At 40.2% G+C, this 19,360-nt stretch overlaps 1 protein-coding gene across 1 annotated transcript; it reads left to right on the plus strand.

Moving 5' to 3' along the window:
* Positions 1 to 1,014: 1,014 nt before the first annotated feature.
* LOC137103331 (long-chain fatty acid transport protein 6) lies at positions 1,015 to 16,241 on the plus strand. Its single transcript, XM_067483581.1, has 10 exons — positions 1,015 to 1,662; positions 2,522 to 2,725; positions 6,097 to 6,255; positions 7,393 to 7,517; positions 8,106 to 8,300; positions 10,019 to 10,109; positions 10,182 to 10,380; positions 10,660 to 10,757; positions 13,130 to 13,260; positions 13,350 to 16,241. Exons 1-10 carry the CDS (start codon positions 1,185 to 1,187, stop codon positions 13,524 to 13,526), a joined length of 1,857 nt encoding a protein of 618 aa, XP_067339682.1. The 5' UTR covers positions 1,015 to 1,184; the 3' UTR covers positions 13,527 to 16,241.
* The last annotated feature ends 3,119 nt before the right edge of the window (positions 16,242 to 19,360 follow it).

The following is a 19,360-nucleotide window of genomic DNA, read 5'->3' on the forward strand; positions in this document are numbered from 1 at the left end:
CTACTTCAAGTGTGTGTTTTTAATGAGGTCATAGTGGGAAGTTGAGTCATACTGAAGTGCAATAGAATACAACAATGGGAGCACAGTCCTCCTCAAAAGTTGACACCTCTCTAAAACTCAATAAGATGCTCAAACCAGCTTCATTAAAACATAACATTAGCTGGACCTCAGCAGAGAACTGCATAAACTAACTAGTAATAATATTACTAATGAATGCGGAAATTCATATTATTACCGTATTACTATAAAAAGTACTTTATAGTGAGTAGTATGTTACTTTAGTCAGGTGCAGCATATAAACAAAAGGAGAGTGTCTGTTACCCATAGTGTGACTTTTGTTATGCAACAGAAAAGGACATGGTCATGTTTTACGCATGCTCACTGCAAAACATGTTGACCACTCTGCACAGTAGCAACAATGAAAAGAAGCATCTTAGTTTGTCGTGTTGAACTGAATGACTGGGCACGAAAAACTGAAAGAATGAAACTGTTTAAGTGCTGACAGGAATTCTGTCAGGAATGGTGAACTAAACGATATATAAAACTTTGACATATGAAATGAGTGGGTGGTTTACTTTTTTGGTGCATTAAGGCTAGGGATAGTCTGTCCACACACGATTTTAGCCTGCACAGATGTACTTAGGACCCTAAGAGACCCCAGCATGGTTACATATGCAGAATGAAACAATACTGTATTAGTGGACAAACAAAGCATAACAGATTTGTTCACAATATAAATAATTAATGATTTTAATGAATGATGTTGGGTGATGATGACCTTTAGTTAGAATTTATTGTCATATTACACTCATGATATTTACCTGTAAATACTATATGGAACATAAAAACCTACAGGGCTGCTCCAGACGTGGGCACCAACAATATGTGCTTTAAAGGTAAATAGGAGATAAAGTTAAACACTGATCAGGAAATGACTTGCTTCAGATGAAAGATGTCTCATTCCCTTTGTGACAGTTTCCAGCTTTTCCCTCATCGCCTCTTCGCCTCTTAGGTACAGGAGGCGGGATTAAGACGCAAGTGAACGAGACAAGGAGACATTTTAAGGTAATGGGAAGGGGCCTGGAAGTCTGACTGCACGTTTCCTGGAGTCCTGCGCGATTGCAGCTAGTTGTTACAAGTTTTGTGGCAGTGGGGCAGTGAGGTGTTGGTGGATTCACAGAAAGATGTGGTCTGTTGCGGTCACCACGGTTTTGGCAGGACTGCTGGCTCTGTATCTCTACCAAAGGATGAGCCATCCCTTCTTCTGGGCCGATCTGATGTATTACTTGAAACTTTGGAGCTACAGACATACGTTGCAGACGCGTATGCAAAAAGGAATCATCACATTCCTCGACTGTTTTCTCCACCAGGCGCGTACTAAGCCGAACAAACCTTTTATTATCTTCGAAGAGCAGACTCTGACATACCAGGACGTGGACCGCAGAAGTAACCAGTTTGCTAACGCCTTCAGGGCGGAGGCCTCTTTGAAAAAAGGAGACATTGTTGCTCAGTTGATGTGCAATGAGCCGGACTTTCTTTGTGTGTGGTTGGGGCTGTGTAAGCTGGGCTGTGAAGTCGCCTTTGTCAACGTCAACATTAAAGGCAAATCTCTGCTTCACAGTCTCCACAGCTGTGGAGCCAAGACGCTTGTTGTTGGCGCAGGTATCGCACTTCTCTGCTTCTACGTATGTTGTGTAATTATGTTAACTACACTGTCAGTCCTGCTCACTGTGATTTGTGAGACCTTTCTGAGGTCTAAATTATTTCTTACTGCCCAACCAATCCTCGCATACATGGTTCTCCGCCTTGCGATGTACACACGCGTTAATACGCACAGTTCCTAGTAAGTTCTTACTCTATCGCACATGATACAAACGCTTGTCCAAGCAGAGCACAGGGGCCTTGTTGAATCCCTGAGTTAAGGTCCCCAGAGTATTAACGTTATAAACAACTCATATTTTAAGTACATTGCACATTAACACTATTTCAAATTAAAATACTTAGTTAGATCACAGCTTCAAATTACAGCTGTTCAGAAATGTCATTTCTAATAGTAGGGAATAATGAATATGACAATGAAGATGTAAATACTAATACATAAAACAAAAATACCATATTCTGTAAAGCCCCAAACAAAAATATTATCAGCAAAATGCATCTGAGTTACTACTTGTATTTGTTAAAGGGGTTGATCTCTTCTAGCTTAAAGCCTAATATTTTATTGCATATTGTTAGGGGCCCTAAAAGATATAGGTACTTTATATTAACGTTTTGTTACATTTTTTTCAGTGTCATGATCATGGAAAGTTTCATCTTGACTGCAGCATCACACATTTACTGTATGTGTACATGCTGCAGCCGGAACCAAATACCTCATAATTCAGTCTGATATTAAAGTCCAAATTGCAGCCTCTGACATTGCTATAATAAAATCAGCAGGACTATGTGTGGCTCCCTTTTTTGTGTTTGAATTTGTCTTATGAAGCAGCATTTTTCTAACCCACTGTTTGTGTTTGTCTAGATTTGGTGCATTTTGTAGAAGAGGTGTTGCCCGATCTGAGGAAGGACAACGTGGCTACATGGGTAGTTGATTACACATCACCGTCCGAGGATTTCAACAGTTTGCTAGATAAGGTGGAACGCATGTCTGGAGAAACCTTAAGTGAACTTCCTAAAGTTGACATCATGTCAAACTTTCTCTTCATTTTTACATCAGGCACTACAGGTACTGCATGAACATTGTGTCATTTACCAAAGCTAAAGGTGGCCAGCCACTGTTGACTGTGTGATGAAGATAAAAGATATAAGTGCTACTGGATCAAATTATAATGAAGCACAAAGCAGCATTAGGAGGAGTAGTAGTAGCTGTGGTAGTGTCCACAACTAAATCCAGGCACAGATTTATATACAGTATTCACCACATCTCACCACCTGTACATTGTAATGAGTTAACACTGCATAATAGTTACAATACACCTGTTTATGACAAGAAAATTTAATTTAAATGTCATTGAACACCATAGCATAGCACCATAACAGCACCAATAATAATAATAATCAGATAATGACTGTATTAATAAAAGAGACAGTAAAAAGAAAAACAAAGCAAAATGACTTAATATTAGATGAGTGTGGTCTGTCTTATACACAGGTGAAAAACGATTCCATATTCTTTACTCTTTTACTTTCTTTTTTCTTTTCTTTAAGGACTGATTAAACATTTTATTTTAAAGTGGAAATATACAGGCTCTCAAATGTAACTGAAGAATAAAGTAAAAAGTCAATTTCTATTAGTTGTTTATTGGCAACAGAATCTCGTCATAATAATATAACTATCTAACTATAAGCTTTATGAAAGGAAGGTTTTAAGCCCAGATTTAAAAGTGAATAGGGTGTCTGCTTCCTGAATCTGAACTGGGAGCTGGTTCCACAGGGGGTCTTCTACTCGGACAATACAGTACTATACGTTTTTCCAAATACGATGGAGCTTTACTCTTAGGCCTTTGTATGTAGGGAGGAGGGTTTTAAATTCAGCAGACTCTCTCCCAATATTAAAAAAACTGCTGAAAACAGAACTCTTAACTCTTACTCCGCATCTTACTGTGCACTTAAATCTATTTAAAATAAATAAAATTCTTTTTCTACTTCAAGCTATGACCAGTGTTCAACAGCTGTATGGAGCTGGAGCAAGGTCATTTGTTTACATTCAGGAACAGCTGATCAGGCTGCAGCACATTCCTCGGGTACATCATCTCACCAGGCATCATCACCATGGATCCAGTTAAGGTGCAGGCAGTAAAGGATGGGCCGACACCTGACTCCTGACGAGAGCTCCTGAGAGTGTTCTTTCGCAACGTTCAAAAGACGACAATAAAGTTCATCCATGTGCTTTCTCCTCTCGCTGCCTCTTAACAGCAGAGAAGAATTATGATGTTAGCAACAGAGAGCTCTCGCCCGTTAAGCTAGCCCTGGAGGAGTGACAACACTGGTTGGAGGGAGCTAAACAGCCCTTTCTGGTCCCTACAGACCACAAGAATCTGGAAAACCTCCACTGTGCCAAACAGTTAAAACCTCGTAAGGCCCGGTGGGCTCTCTTCTTTGGTGGATTCACCTTCACCCTTTCCTACCGCCCAGGTTTAAAGAACTGCAAGGCAGGTGCCTTATCTCGCATGCACCACCCAGATGATCTCAGGATCCTGACTACATTTTACCCTCTTCTGTTTGTGTTGCCGCAGCCAAGGTTGACCTCAAAGATGAGGTCATTCAAGCCCATACCCAAGCACCACCACCCTCTGCTTGTCCTCCTCATCTCCTCTATGTTCCTGAAAATCTACGCTCCAAGGTCATCCATCGGTGCCATGCCTCTAATTTAACCTGTCACCCTGGGGTTTCTAGGACCCTTTTTGTCATCCGGCAACAGTTTTGGTGGTCCTCCATGCACAAGGATGTTAAGAGTAGTGTGCGCAGGCCAAGACTCCCAGACAATCAACCAGAGGTCTCCTCCACCCATGGCTACCAACCACCATTGTTTTCTATCCATGCCCTCCTCCAGACCCCCACCACTCGCCTGGGTCATCGATGCCAATCCGTGGATGGGGCATCCACTACTTGGTGGACTGGGAGGATTATGGGCCGGAGGAGAGATCATGGGTCATGGGAGAGATCAAGAGTTCCATAGGAACCATGCCGACCAACCTAGAAGGCCTTCATGGTACGTCCGTTGCATCCGTCACATTTTACCCCGCTTAACTAATCACCGGTAATCAGTTTCACCTTATCTCACTAGTCTGCTTATATACCTGCTTACTTCCCTCACCAAGCTGCCAGATCGTCTGCTTTCCACAGCAGCTTTCCAGCGTTCATCTAAATCAGCTATGTTTTTTTGACCTGACTCTGCCTGCTACTTTGGATATATGAGTAACTGCTCCCTATTGTCAATCTAATGAATGACTAGGATCATGAGTACTGTCATCTGCCCATGAGGGATCAAGTTTTTCTCCTTGTTCATTTTCATGTAGTTGTCGTTCTCCTTCTCTGTCTCACTCTCTCTGTCCCTTTCTGCAGGTCTCCCGGGCTTTAGAGCTGTGTGTTTTCCAGTGTGTAGCTACTGGTCCCACCGACCTGCCCGATGTTTGTTGTTGCTTTTTGTTGCTCTTTTCTCTTTCCACTTTCCACTCACCCCAAATGGGCAAGGCAGATGGCCTGCTTTTGCTGGAGGTTTCTTCCGTTAAAGGGAGTTTTTCCTCTCTGCTGTTGCCTACAGCTTGCTCAAGGGGGTTTGTTGGGTTTTCTCAATATATCTTCAGAGTCTTGACTTTATTTTGTAAAGTGCATTAAAATGACTGTGTTGTAAATTGGCGCTATATGAAAGTTGAATTGAATTAAAACTCTGTTGGATAGTTTAAATTAAAATACAATTTAATTTTTAAAGCATTTAATACATTTTTATACTTTAACATTTAATAAATAAAATATAATAATGGAGTGAATTAATGGGAATTAAACTGCACGAAGTAGTGACATCAAGGTGACAATGATGCCTAAACAAATAAAACTGGAAACTTATGCTATGTCTACAGTTGTTATAGATACAGGTCAAGCAGTGGTTTATGTGTAAATTTGTTTTTGTGAGCAAAGAACCACCTCTTGATGGTTCCACTATCACCATACAGACACTTTAGCCAGCACGAAATCTTCTCTGCTCATGTTGAGTCAGATGTCAGGCTGGATTCCCTCATTTGTTGATGCCTTAGACCTCCTTTGTTAAAAAACACATCAACACCAGACAATACAATGGGTGACGTGTCTTTTCATTCCAAAAGCAAGATCCTTGCTATAGTCATAAGTAGCAGCGATACAGTGTAAAATAAGCAAATAAAATGTAATTAACTAGAAGCAAATACAGTATATGCACACACTGGAATCAGCAACACCCCATTTCATTAATAACAGGCTTTTGCATGGCACCAATGGATTCCCAAAATCAATTGGGAGATTAAAATTTCATAAACATGGCTACAAGACAAGACTTTAACTACATTTACACCTATAGCATGTGATATATTTCTCCTGTAACATGTGCCTCTTTTTTCTCAGGCCTCTCCAAGGCAGCTCGCATAGGTCATTTGAAAGCCATTATGAGTATGGCCTTCCTCCAGATGTGTGGAGCCACATCTGATGACATTATCTACAGCCCTCTTCCTCTTTACCACATGTCTGCTTCCTTGTTAGGGATCGGAGGATGCATACAACTTGGTGAGAATAGCTCTGCTTCAGTCAGTGTAAATACTGTCTTTGGAGCGCATTTCTTAATTTTTAACAAACTATACACCGCTTTTGCACACTGAAAAGTTTTATATTACTTTTGTTTAACCTTTAGTTACCCAGGTCAGTTCCATTGAGATCAAAATCAAAACTTGCTTACAAAACACACAGAATGACAAGGTAAAATGCAAAGACTATGGTTATGTATAGACTGCTGATAACAAGGCAGATAGAAAAATAAATCTTTAATTTGAAGTTTGAAGTGAATCTCACGCTGGCTTTTCTTAAGCAGCAGCATAACCAACAATACCAGCTAGTGTACAAGGAACAAATGCACCGTATGTGTAGCATTTATAACAAAGTAATTCGAAGCCTCTGGCCTTGGTTAGGACATTAAATAAAACATTAAATAATATCATCACCTAACAATAGGGAGGAAACAACTGGAATGAGAATGTGTATGTTACTCAAAGATGTAGAGTAATTAGACTATACACATGGCCACTGAGAATCCAGCAGTCTTTTTTTAATATTCTCTCGCTGGCTGTATTTGATCTCAGTGTGAGTATACAGAGAAAACAGACAGTGCAGGTGAGCAGTTAACTGCTGCTTCTGGTGTTTATGCTAAGCTCAGCAAACTGTGTCTTTACACCAGCTCTGACACGAGCATGGGATTAGTTTTTCATATTATAACTGCCCTAATCATCCTAAGGTTCATAAACCCCAATAATGGGCTTATTATATATGTCATTTGTAGATCACATTTGCTTATTGCTGCCTTTACTAGCATCATTTACTAGGTAAGTCTGTCGTTAGTAAGGAACTCACACACACACACAGTGTCAGCATATGAATGTAAAAAACATACACAATTCCTGGAAGTTTTTTTAACATTCACTATGGTAGAAAGTCTAAAGCGAGCACTTAAGGGATTTCCTCTTTGTAGGTCTAGTAATAATTGTTTCATACAATGAGAAAAGACTGAAAGTAGAGGACATTTCTCAGTACAGCCCAGATATAAATAATTTGTATGTATTGGTAGACACTTGCTTCTAATAAAAATCTCAGTTTTTGTCTAATGCAACTCAATGTTTGCCTTGGTATCTTCTCTCCACATTCCATCCATAGGGGCAACTTGTGTGTTGAAAAAGAAGTTTTCTGCCAGTCAGTTTTGGAAGGACTGTGTGAAGCACAATGTGTCTGTGGTTCAGTACATAGGAGAGCTCTGTCGATACCTAGTCAACCATCCTGTGGTAAGACTGTCGATTTATTTAAAACGTGTCATTTTCTCCTTTTTATATTCAAATATTTGACTAGAAATGTAATCAAATAATAGAGTTCTTGGGCATTACAGTCTTCATTGCAACTACCTCGATTTCTTTTGGGGGACTAACAGGATGCTCTGTATATACTGTATCATGGAATCTACTTATTATCTGTTTTGTGTACAACTTATTCACGATGGCTCTTAATGACTTAGCTTATTTAAAGCACTGTGTTTAGAGCTGAATCTATCTCTTAGTACAGAGGCATCAAGATTAGCCACGGAAGCTTAAATCAGGTCCCTATGATTCAGGTCCCCATCTCCAAAGCCGTCTGGAAACTGGAAAATGTACACCTGGAAATTCTGTCTTGATGGTGGTAACTTGAGACAATGTTTGGGGTTTATTGAAAAATTCCTTCTCAGATGACCATATGAGGGACTATAAGTGTTATTTTTGTAGGACTAGACATTTTTCTTGGTATAAGGACTCACCAATAATGCAGTAAGCATATTACTATTAAATCTTTGAGAACTGGGTAATGCTGTTTTTTTCATTCAAGTTCCTTCCTTTCTTCAGGTTCCAGAAGAGAAGACTCATAGTGTTTGGCTGGCAGCAGGAAGTGGCCTCAAATCAGATGTTTGGAAGGCATTTGTCAAACGATTTGGTGGGATCAGAGTGAGAGAGGGTTATGGCTTAACTGAGGCCAGCATCGGCTTCCTCAACTACACCGACGTGGTTGGACCAATTGGAAGGGCGAGCTTTTTCAACAAGGTCAGGAAATTTATCCTGTTTTTTATCCCTTCTTTACTATATTTTTTAAAAAAGTTGCCGTAGAAGGTCTGGTGACTAAAGGTGTAAATTTCTCCATCTAAAAAGATTAAATACCCATCTGAACACATGAACCCCGATTTCATACAAAAACCAAACAGCTGCATTGGTGACAACATGTTACAGTATGATTCAGGGCCGATTCGATTTGTTTTGCTAAAATATGTTTTACTTTAGGTTCAGGGAAAAACTACCCATTATATGAAGGATAAAGTTAAAATGTTGTGTGTGCAGTAGTAGAACTAAGTGCTTTTACTCATGTGCTACACTTAACTACAGTATGTGAAGTAGTTTCCATTTGAATTATGTTTCAAATGGAAACGCCCAATGTTTGGGCGGAAATATAGTACTGAAAAATTGCATTTATTTGACAGCATTAGTTTGTCCCTTCAGGGTTTGCCACAGCAGAACATGTTCCGCATGTTGATTTTGCTTGTGTTTTTACGCTGGATGCCCTTCCTGCCGCAACCCTCCCATTTTTTATCCGGGCTCGGGAACCGCCAAAGTCCCCCTTGTTGGCTGGGTGGGGCGGGATTCGAACGAAGGCCATGATTCATATATAAATTCCGTCCTTTCCCTCCCTCTTTCTAAACACCAAACATGAAAATACTCCATTCAAGGAAATAAGTCAGATTTTGCTGCTGATGCAACAAACATCAGGGGTGAAAAAGAAAATGTGAAAGGAAGCTCTGTGGTGGGGAGAAGTCCACAAAATACTAATTGTGATCACAATAAACATCTCTGTATTCTAAATCTGTTTTTTTGTTTGTTTGTTTATACATTTTAAACCAAACATAAAACTGTGTAGTCTGTTTCAAAGTCAGAATGGATAGTAAAGAAGAGGTGCTTTTCTCAATTCTGTCATGTAAATGGTTTCCAATATCATTAAAGTCAGAGAGGCCAGATTGAGGTGGTTTGGACATGTTCAGAGAAGAAATTGTGAACATATGGGTAGAAGGATGCTGAGGTTGGAGCTTCCAGGCAGGAGGTCTAGAGGAAGAGCAAAGAGGAGATTTATGGATGTAGTGAGAGAGGACATGAAGTTAGTTGGTGTGAGTGAAGAGGATGCAGAGGATAGAGTTAGATGGAGGCACATGATTCGCTGTGGCGACTCCTGAAAGGGAACAGCCGAAAGGAAAAGAAGAAGAAATGGTTTCCAATATCAGTGGAAAGGAATTAGGGAAACTTGGTTTCTTTGACAATGGGTAGCAAGACTGACAAAGTTACCACATGAAGAGAGCTGAACAAAGGGGGATTGTAGGTGTGTGTGTGTGTTAACATGCCATTAATCGGGTGTGTGGAATGTGGTTAACAGGTAATGAGGAGAAAGAGAAGCAGATCAGGATCTGGGAGACAGATGGTGTGAGAGAACAGGCAATGAGTGTGTGAATGACAGAGCAGATTGAGGGCTGTGTGTATGTGTGGACAAACAAAAGACCTGAACCTGGTTTAGGACATTGACATGACCTGTTTGGGATCTGCAGAGGTAGAATTTGCTTGCAAGCTCACTAATTTTGAACCTTGCGGGACAGGCTCTGGCCCCCTGTGACGCTGAATAGTAGTAGTAGTAGTATTACTAGTAGTAGTAGTATAAATAATGGATGTATTGAAGTGATTGAATGCAAAATGATTTTAAACAAATGTCCTTTCTTGTATTTCAGCTGTCTATGCCATTTGAGCTCCTTAGATATGATCTAGAAACATATGAGCCAGTCAGAACAGACTCTGGAAGATGCATACGAGCCCAAAAAGGTAGGTGTTAGTTAGTTAGTTAGTTACAGAGCTGCTATATCAACTAAATGCACATCCTGTTTCTGTGCACAGGAGAGCCAGGGATTTTGGTAGCTCCTATGACAGCTGTGAATCAGTTTCTGGGCTACGCTGGGAACAAGTGTGAGTCTGAGAAGAAGCTGCTGAAGAATGTCTTTAAAACTGGGGACATTTATTTCAACACTGGAGATCTTCTGGTCCATGATCACAAAGATTTTCTTTACTTTCATGACCGCATTGGAGACACGTTCAGGTAACGTTACCGTCTGTATAATGGATAATGTGCTAATGCAGACTTGGTCAGTACATGTAGGGCACATGGTTTGAGTTGGATTGTGTCTCTTCTCATTGCTAAGCTGATGATGTCCAATTGTATGATCTTAAAACCTTGTGAATCTCCTAACTTTGTGAGGAGCTGCACTGCAATATGTTTAATGTAAAAATTGTTTACATGTTAAACAGTGGATGAAATAGGTATTTAAGTTTCTTGTATCAGTTATTGTTTACTAATATCTGACTTTATAATCTACAGATGGAAAGGAGAGAATGTATCCACCACAGAGGTGTCAGAGGTTTTAGGTCTTCTTGATTTTATCCAGGAGACCAGTGTCTATGGAGTTACCATACCAGGTCTGCACAAAATGTTATACTGTGATTTACACACATTAGGTAGACTGTGCTACTACCAGGTTGGACACTTTTGCCTTTAGAACCACATCAAGTCTTTATGACCTAGATTCAACAAATTGCTGGAAACATTCCTTAGAGATTTTGGTTCATATTGACATGACAGGATCATGCAGTTGCTGCAGGTTTGTTGGCTGCTCATCCATGATAAGATTTTCCTCTTCCACCACATCCAAAAGTTGTTCTGTTGGATTAAGATCTGGTGACTGTGGAGGCCATTTGAGTGCATTGAGTTAATTCTAACGTTCAAGAAAGTAGTTTGATATGATTTTAGGTTTGTGACACAGCACGTTATGGGTAGTTCATAAAAGAATGGACATAATCAGAGACAACACCCGGATAGGCTGCGGCATTTTAATCTATGCTCAGCTGGTACAAAAGGACCCAAAGAAAATATCCCCCTCCCTACTTTGCAGGTCATTTGGATCAATTTCATGTTGTTTATGCCGAATTCGGACCCTAACAACAACACTTCATAGTAGAACATAAGACTCACCAAAACAGGATGAAGATTTGTCCTCTATTGTCCAGTTTTTGTCAGCCTTTGCCAATTGTAGCCTTAGATAGAAAACATGCCTTTCCAGTGATAGATACAAATGAGAAAGTTTGTGTTGTGTTTTACCCACTTACAGCTTAAATGAAAGTTTATTAGAGTTTTTCCACTAACTGCTGGTGTTAAGTGATCAGCTGACTTGGTGTCACACCAGCAGCCTCCTGTGCTGCCAGGTTAACAAATGATACTCTATTACACCTTATTCCAAGGTGCCAGTACAATTTGCCAATTTCAAATGGGTTTCAAAGACTGGTTTCCTTCCTGACGGTTCCAGGATCACATTTTTTTTGTTAAATGGTTTGAAATATGGACATGGATATGGTAGTTTGCTTAATTGACACTATTTTAGAATATGCTGTCATAGTATAGACCTTTTTAGATTTCACTCACCCAGATAAGCCATTTGTACCATTTAGTTTTGAGTCAGCATAAATTTGTTACCAAAAGGATTCAGTACCAATGGTTTAGGCAGAAATGACTAAAATGACATCTGGGTCATGAATTTGACAGTTATCACAACAAAGCATTTTTAAACTTAATTTACTCAGTTACGACAAAGCATTTAATTATTCAGGGAAAGATCAGCTGTGATTAAGGTCTTTGATCAAGACTTCAGTGATTTTCACTTCCAACTGAACTCTGGTCTGGGCTTTGAATGGGAAAACTTGCCAATTCAAACTGTCCTCCGTCTAGAGCACTTTTTCATGTAGCTGATATTCTTGCCTCAGGCATCTTCTCAATAGCATAAGCAGCTAACGGTCTTGGGCGTCCGAGAGAATTCTCGGACTAAAAGGTGAAATCCTTTATCCTAATGGCTTTTACATGCTCCTTTGGTAGGGTACATCATTTTGAGGAGACACACCAATTTATGAAACACTTATCAAAATAACTTGGGGCTTAATTGTATTATAATGGGACACAAATGAGGTGACAGAGACAGGAGGGATGATTTAAAATGCCACAGCAGATGACTCCAAAACAAGGAAATAAAACAACTGAATGACCTGACCAAGCAAACAGGGAATAGGGACTTTTCAGTAATTGTAAAACAGGATGAGAAAACTAATTGGTGGTATATTGACAGAAGGGGTGCATGCACGCAAAAGCATCAAAGATTAACAATAAACTAAAGAGGGTGCACATACAGGGATCAAACAGACACGGATGAATTAAGCAACTAAACCAAATGCTTAAGATTGACGGGAAAAATTTGAAAGCGTCTAACCAAAATAAACTAACAGGGACAAAACAGAGAACCAAATGCTAAACAAGGGACAAACAGAGGACCAAAATGGGGGAAACCAGAGTCAAACAAACAAAGCCAGGTGGACAGATGGGTACAAACAGGGCCGGCAGGCAAATGAATCCTCAGGAACAAAAATTCTCAAACAAAACCAGAGGGCTTACTGTCCAGGAGCATAGAGTGAATGTGAACTAGTGACAAAGTGGCAGAAAACTGCGGGGAGAGCTGGGTTTAAATAAAATCGAGAACAGGTGAAAGAAATCAAGGCTAACGAGGTGGCTCACAAACCAAAAGGACTGAAGACAGGAAGTGAGGAAGAGTGCTACGAAATAAAAGCCGGGAACAGTGAAACAAAAAACAAACTGAAGTCTAAGGATCATGACATTAATGAAGAATTTTAAATTTTTATTCCAAAGCCAGCAGCTCCTCCAGCTTTTTCACAGACAAACGTGTGGTAGCACAGTGGTGGTTTAGTTTATTAGTTTGCTCTCGTTCATACTCGGTGTTTTTTGTATGCAGGATATGAGGGTCGAGCAGGCATGGCTGCCATCGTCCTAAAGCAGGATTACAAGTTAAATGGAGAAGAACTCTATAATCATTTATTAAAAACCCTCCCTGCATATGCCTGGCCATGGTTTCTCAGAATACGGGTAAGTCATGTCGGTATTCATTGCCCCCACTCTGGATTTCTGTGTCTATTGGGTGTATTGTTCATTTGTATCCATGCCTGTGATTTCAGAACTCTTTGGATGTGACGGAGACCTTCAAGCAGCAGAAGGTTAAGTTGGTCCAGGAGGGTTTGAATCTGGACCTCATTCAGGACCCTCTGTATTTCTTGGATGTCTCTCAGAAGGACTATGTTATTCTCACTGTATCTATATATCAAGACATTGTGTTGGGGAAGATCCATTTATAAACCCTTAAGTTAAATCCACATAATCCATGGCATGGCCACATTTTTATTAGATTGTGCTCAAAACCCCGAGCTTTGGTCAGTGCCACTGTGAGGGGTTTACATTACAACCCCTAAAAACAAAGCTGTGTCTACATGGGACTTCTCTTCACTTACTAGTTCTGTTCTTTCTCGGATTGTATTAAATCATTTTATATCGTCTTAAAGGACACTGTGGCTCAGGAGGCGAGCAGTCGCATGGTGGCGTCGTCTTAAAGAAAAGAAGTCAAAAAACTGAAACAGTATTTTATGTTTCATGAAAATTATGATTTAACAAGTTAATATATGATTTTGTACAGAGAAAAGGTAGATGCCTTAATTATCATGCTGGGGGCAAGGTGGTCTCCTATTTTGTTACAGATAGAAGTTCTGTGTTCAACATTCCAAACACTAACAAACTATTTGTTTTTTATTTAAAATAAAGGTCAATCCTTGATTTCCATAATTCCTGACAGTGTAGATTTTTTCAAGATTATTCATGAACATATCAGTCAAATTGACTTCGATCAGGCATTCACTACTTTTCTGCTCCTCTTCCCTGGTAGGTATGTGTACTTACCCTGTGAATGCTTGCTACCTCCTGAATCGGTTGCCACTTTATCACATAAAGACAGCCCAACAATCACATCCACATCTTGGGACTGTTGGAGGAAAGCAGAGTAATAAGAGAACCCACACATTATTTCTAGTGTTATCCCACCTCCACCACCTAGTGTCATAAAAGCAAACAGTGGCATCAGCATACAGTGTAATTGTACTACTGTAAATACTCTTCTTCTACTCCCAAGCCTTACCTCTGTTCATGACACAGATCATTTATGCCCAGTGGAGCACCCATCCCCTCACGGAGAACCACCTCTGGTTGTGAGTGGACACCTTTGGGGGGAAGAGGTTAGGATGTGTTTTCTGTCACCATACTGGCTCCCTCTCAGGTCTCTGCTATGCTCTGTCTGTTGCTTCAGGTAGTTGCTATAGCATTGTAATAAACGAGTATCTCTGAATATCTCTGCACTGCCAGCAGTGCTGTTCAGGAAGTCAGTGAAGGTTCTCAATCATCCAGGTTTAGTTATCTCAAGTTATGTCAACAGAGGAAAAGTGAGGAAAGTGTGAAACGATGCAATTAACAACAAAGAGGAGAAACTCCTGATTATTGTGTGCAGACACAACAAAACTAAAGAACGCGACAAAAACTCCTTTCATAATAGTGAAGTGCTGAGGAGATTTCCACAGATTTCTGCTTAAGGTTTCTGTGTTAGAGGGAGTTTTGCTCTCCACCATCACCTAGGCCTTGTTCAAGGGGGATTTGTTGGGTTTTTTTCTACACAACTGAATAGTCTTGGCTTTATTATGTAAAGTGCCTTTAGATTACTTTGTTTTGAATTGGCACTTTATAAATAAAGTTGAATTGAAATTAAATTGAATTGTAGGTAAGAAAAAGTTTATTTAAAATTAAGCAACACTTACTTGGGCCGTAGGAATGTGAACTTACCTGCCAAAGCAGTGAGCTAAAGAGGGGAAACTTACCAAAACATAGTGGGGAAACCAACTACAATGTTCTGAGTCACATGCACCTAGGTGACACACTGCCACACAGTCCCAAACATTTCTAGTACATACACTCCCAGTGAGGTGACTATAAGTCAAAGACAAGGAGGAAAGACTACCCAAATGCATTTTTAGACTACAACCCAGACATAAAGCGGTGGTCGAGTCAGACCATTTTCAGAGGGATGGACAGAAAAAGGCAAGTACTAAGTACAAGGTGGAGCAACTGTGGTTCAGGAAGCTAGAGCGGCTGTCCACTACTCTTGCAGTTGTTGGTTCAATCCCTGGCCCCTCCGGTCACATGTCGAAGTGTCCTGGAGCAAGACGCTGAACTCCAACTTAGTTGCTCCCGGTGAGTGTTGGCCAGCTGTGATTGTGAATGCAAATGTGTGAATAAGAAGCAGTGGAAAGCGCTTTGAGTGCCAATAGGTAGAAAAGCACTACAAAAGTGCAGACCATTTACTATTGACTAAGTTCAGGGTGGCCAATAAATATAACTTTGGTGACATATCTAAAAAAAAGTAGGAGGAGGTCATCATTCAAGGTGATTATCTAAGGGAGCTCAAAATATGTGGTAGCATGTATCTGGTGCCATTGCTCAGTGAATCCATACAACCCCAAGACACTCAGGCTATGCTGAACTTGCTTTGTGGCCCAGGTCTCTTTGCAATGTTCAGTAGATTTCCTGTGCTTGAATGAAATTATTGAGTGAGTGAAACAACACATGATTTAAAGAATATTGACATTTGAAAATCTGCTGAATTTGTAGTTCATAATATTTGACTATGCTTATGAACAACTTTCATTATAAATATGGTGGTTTCTTTAGCTTTTCACAAAACATAATGTGAAGGAGACCTACAAAAGTTGAAATGGCAATTTATAGGTGTTGTTCTTTTGAAAATTTGAAAATGATGGACTGATCGAGTGTTTTGAATAGTGGAATATGATTATTAAAACACTGTTGTGGAATTTTGTATTCCCCTGATGGGGGTGCTATAACCATGGAAAGTTTCAACTAGAAACCTACATTATGTGTGATCTAGTGGACATCTCAGTAACTATTTATTTAACTTGTAATGTCCATGACTTGTTTGAACTGTTGACTGAAATAAAGATGTAGTTCTTCATGCATCATTCACGTGTTGTAGCTGGTTCTCATTGCAGAGTATTCCAATTTCGGACTCGCAGACTTAGCAAGTTCCAACTTGGAGTCCGGACTCTTAAGACAGGAGAATTATTTAGAATTGGGGCAACAGCAATGTAGCTCAGCACTGATGATTACACTTAAACACCAATGTACAGTTGTTGAGGTAGAGTGACAAAATAATAAAAATAAAAGGACAATAAAGACAAAAACTGAGGTAAAGGATACATTTATAGGTTGCTCGATATATAAAAAAAACAATCCAATTTGTAACAAGTGTTGTATTGAGTTTGTTCTTAAGAGTTATTTCTGTGTTGAGAAAACTTGCCAGTCAACCTTTTCCCCTTCCACAAAGTGTTTTTATGCTGGAAACTTATGTAAACCCATAATTTCACACCACACCAACTACTCCTCAGAACAACAGGTGTGTGTTTCTGTACCTGCAACATTGGATGAATAAAATATCTGTTCAATGAGACATTTGCTAAACGATTGGGGAGGTTGGTTAACGTATGAAAACTTCTGTTCCAAATATGACATATCTAGAACCCACAATGAGTTTGATAGGATAATGAAAGCTATTCCAGATCAAGTTAGGGAGTTGGTCCAAACAATGGCAAACAGCTTTGCACTTTAAATTTACCAATGCTTCAAATTAATAGACAAACTTTCTTGTCTGAAGGAACCTCAAACAAATGGATACGCAATCACCTAAACAATTAACTATTCCCAATGAGCATTTTGGAAGGATTTTCAAGACTGGCTGTCAAGCAAAATTAAACTACTTGGCTCCTTTTCATCCACACATCCAAATAGAGGCAAAGGAAACCCGACAAGCAAAGTCTCTTCTTACAAGCCATGAAGACTTGAAAATTTTTACCAACCTGTAGAGCCCTATTTTTTCTATATATTTTTTATTAATTTATTTTTGTATCTCTTGAACTGTATCCCCTTGTACTTCCTATTTGTATTAGTTTATATCTCCCTTATTTCTTAGTTATTTCACCACATTTGAGTTGGATTATCTTATTGTACACTTTGTCTTACATTTTATAAGGCATACAAATGCTGTTCTGTCTTCATGTTTGTATATTTTTCTGCAACCAATAAAAATAAAAAAATTTGACCCCACATTTCTTACATCGTGAAAATAAATGAGATAACTCCTAGAGGAGTTTTATTGAAGGCCTGGTTCTTTTACCTTGTAAAATGCAGAACAGTAAAAAAGGTGAAGACAACAAAAATGGTCTTGATGTGTTGGGATTGATGTAAAAGAGTGGTGTGAATGTGGTTGAATATATATTTTGTGTGTGTGTGTCATCGAGAGAGAGCCTCCTGTCTCCAATAGGATGTCTAACGTAAACATGCACCTGCATAGACATGATACAAAAAGAGTTTGCAGTCTTGTCCGGCTGGTCATTTTATGACACCTTTCCATAGAGATCAAGAAATTGCAATTTTGTGGCACCTGCTCCGGCCATTGGCAGGCACGTAGGTGCCCCCTGTGCCTGGTCTACCACATGATGGACTTCTGCTTCTTTCCCTTTCAGCTGTTCCCTTTCAGGGGTCACCACAGCGAATCATGTGCCTCCATCTATCCCTGTCCTCTGCATCCTCTTCTATCACACCAACTAACTTCATGTCCTCCCGCACTACATCCATAAATCTCCTCTTTGCTCTTCCTCTAGACCTCCTGCCTGGCAGCTCCAACCTCAGCATCCTTCTACCGATATATTCACAGTCTCTCCTCTGAACATGTACAAACCACCTCAATCTGGCCTATATCCAAAACATCTAACATGACCTATCCCAGCTCTGCCTCCTGTCTTTTCTTCAGTGCCACTATCTCTAAGCCGAACAACATCGCTGGTCTCAACACCGTCTTGAAAACCTTTCCTTTCATTCTGGCTGATACTCTTTAATCACACAACACACCTGACACTTTCCTCCACCCGTTCCTCCATCTGTTGGACTCCTTCTAGGCATGAAACCATATTGCTGTTCACAAATGTTCACCTCTGTCCTTAGCCGAGCTTCCACTACTCTTTCCAACAACTTCATTGTTTGGCTCATCAGCTTTATTTCTCTGTAGTTGCCACAGCTCTGCACATCTCCCTTGTTCTTAAAAATGGGAACCAGTACACTTCTCCTCCAGTCCTCAGCATCCTCTCACTCTCTTTGTCCGGCCAACCTGTACAGATCCACCTCTCCCTCTTTAGTGTCCAACCTAGCATACAAGTCCTCATAAGCTCTTTCTTTGGCCTTTGCCACCTCTGTCTTCACCATACGCTGTATCTCCCTGTACTCCTGTCTACTCTCTTCAGTCCTCTCAGTGTCCCACTTCTTCTTAGCTAACCTCTTTCTCTGTATACACTCCTGAACCTGATCACATTAGCTGTAGTGATCCTGTCATCTGGAAGCACCTCCAAACCACAGAGAGTCTGTCTCAGCTCCTCCCTGAAAACTATACAACATTCTTCCTTTTTAAACTTCCACAACTTCGCCCTCTGCTCTGCCTTAGTCCTCTTCATCTTCCTCAGCACCAGCATCATTTTACACACCACCATCCTGTGTTGTCTGGCTACACTCTCCCCTACCAATGCTTTACAGTCACTGATCTTTTTTCAGATTACAACATCTACAAATGATGTAGTCCACCTGAGTGCTTCTACCTGCGCTCTTATATGGTACCATGTGTTCCTGCCTCTTCTGGAAGAAAGTGTTCAATACAGCTCTTTCCATCCTCTTTGCAAAGTCTATCACCATCTGTCCTTCTGCGTTCCTGCTTTCTGCATCACTTCATCTAACTCCCTCCAGAATTTCTCCTTCTCTTCTAACTCACATCCTACCTGTGGGGCATAACCGCTCACAACATTGAACATCACCCCTTCAATTTCCAGCTTCATACTCATCAACCTGTCTGATACTCTTTTCACCTCTAGAACATTCCTCACAAAATCCTCTTTCAGGATAACTCCTACTCCATTTCTCTTCCTATCTGACCCATGGTAGAACAACTTGAACCCTGCTCCTAAGCTTCTAGCCTTGCTACCTTTCCACCTGGTCTCCTGGACACACAGTATGTCCACCTTCCTTCTCTGCATCA

Source organism: Channa argus, chromosome 18 (genome assembly GCF_033026475.1).
Source record: "Channa argus isolate prfri chromosome 18, Channa argus male v1.0, whole genome shotgun sequence".
NCBI lineage: Eukaryota > Metazoa > Chordata > Actinopteri > Anabantiformes > Channidae > Channa > Channa argus.

What these genes read in the sequence shown, in the direction of transcription:
- LOC137103331 (XM_067483581.1), top strand. Translation starts at nt 1,185, where the DNA reads ATGTGGTCTGTTGCGGTCACCACGGTTTTGGCAGGACTGCTGGCTCTG. An exon ending in CGCATTGGAGACACGTTCAG is followed by an intron (nt 10,381 to 10,659) that starts GTAACGTTACCG and finishes TATAATCTACAG; the next exon opens with ATGGAAAGGAGAGAATGTAT. An exon ending in CTATGGAGTTACCATACCAG is followed by an intron (nt 10,758 to 13,129) that starts GTCTGCACAAAA and finishes TTTTGTATGCAG; the next exon opens with GATATGAGGGTCGAGCAGGC.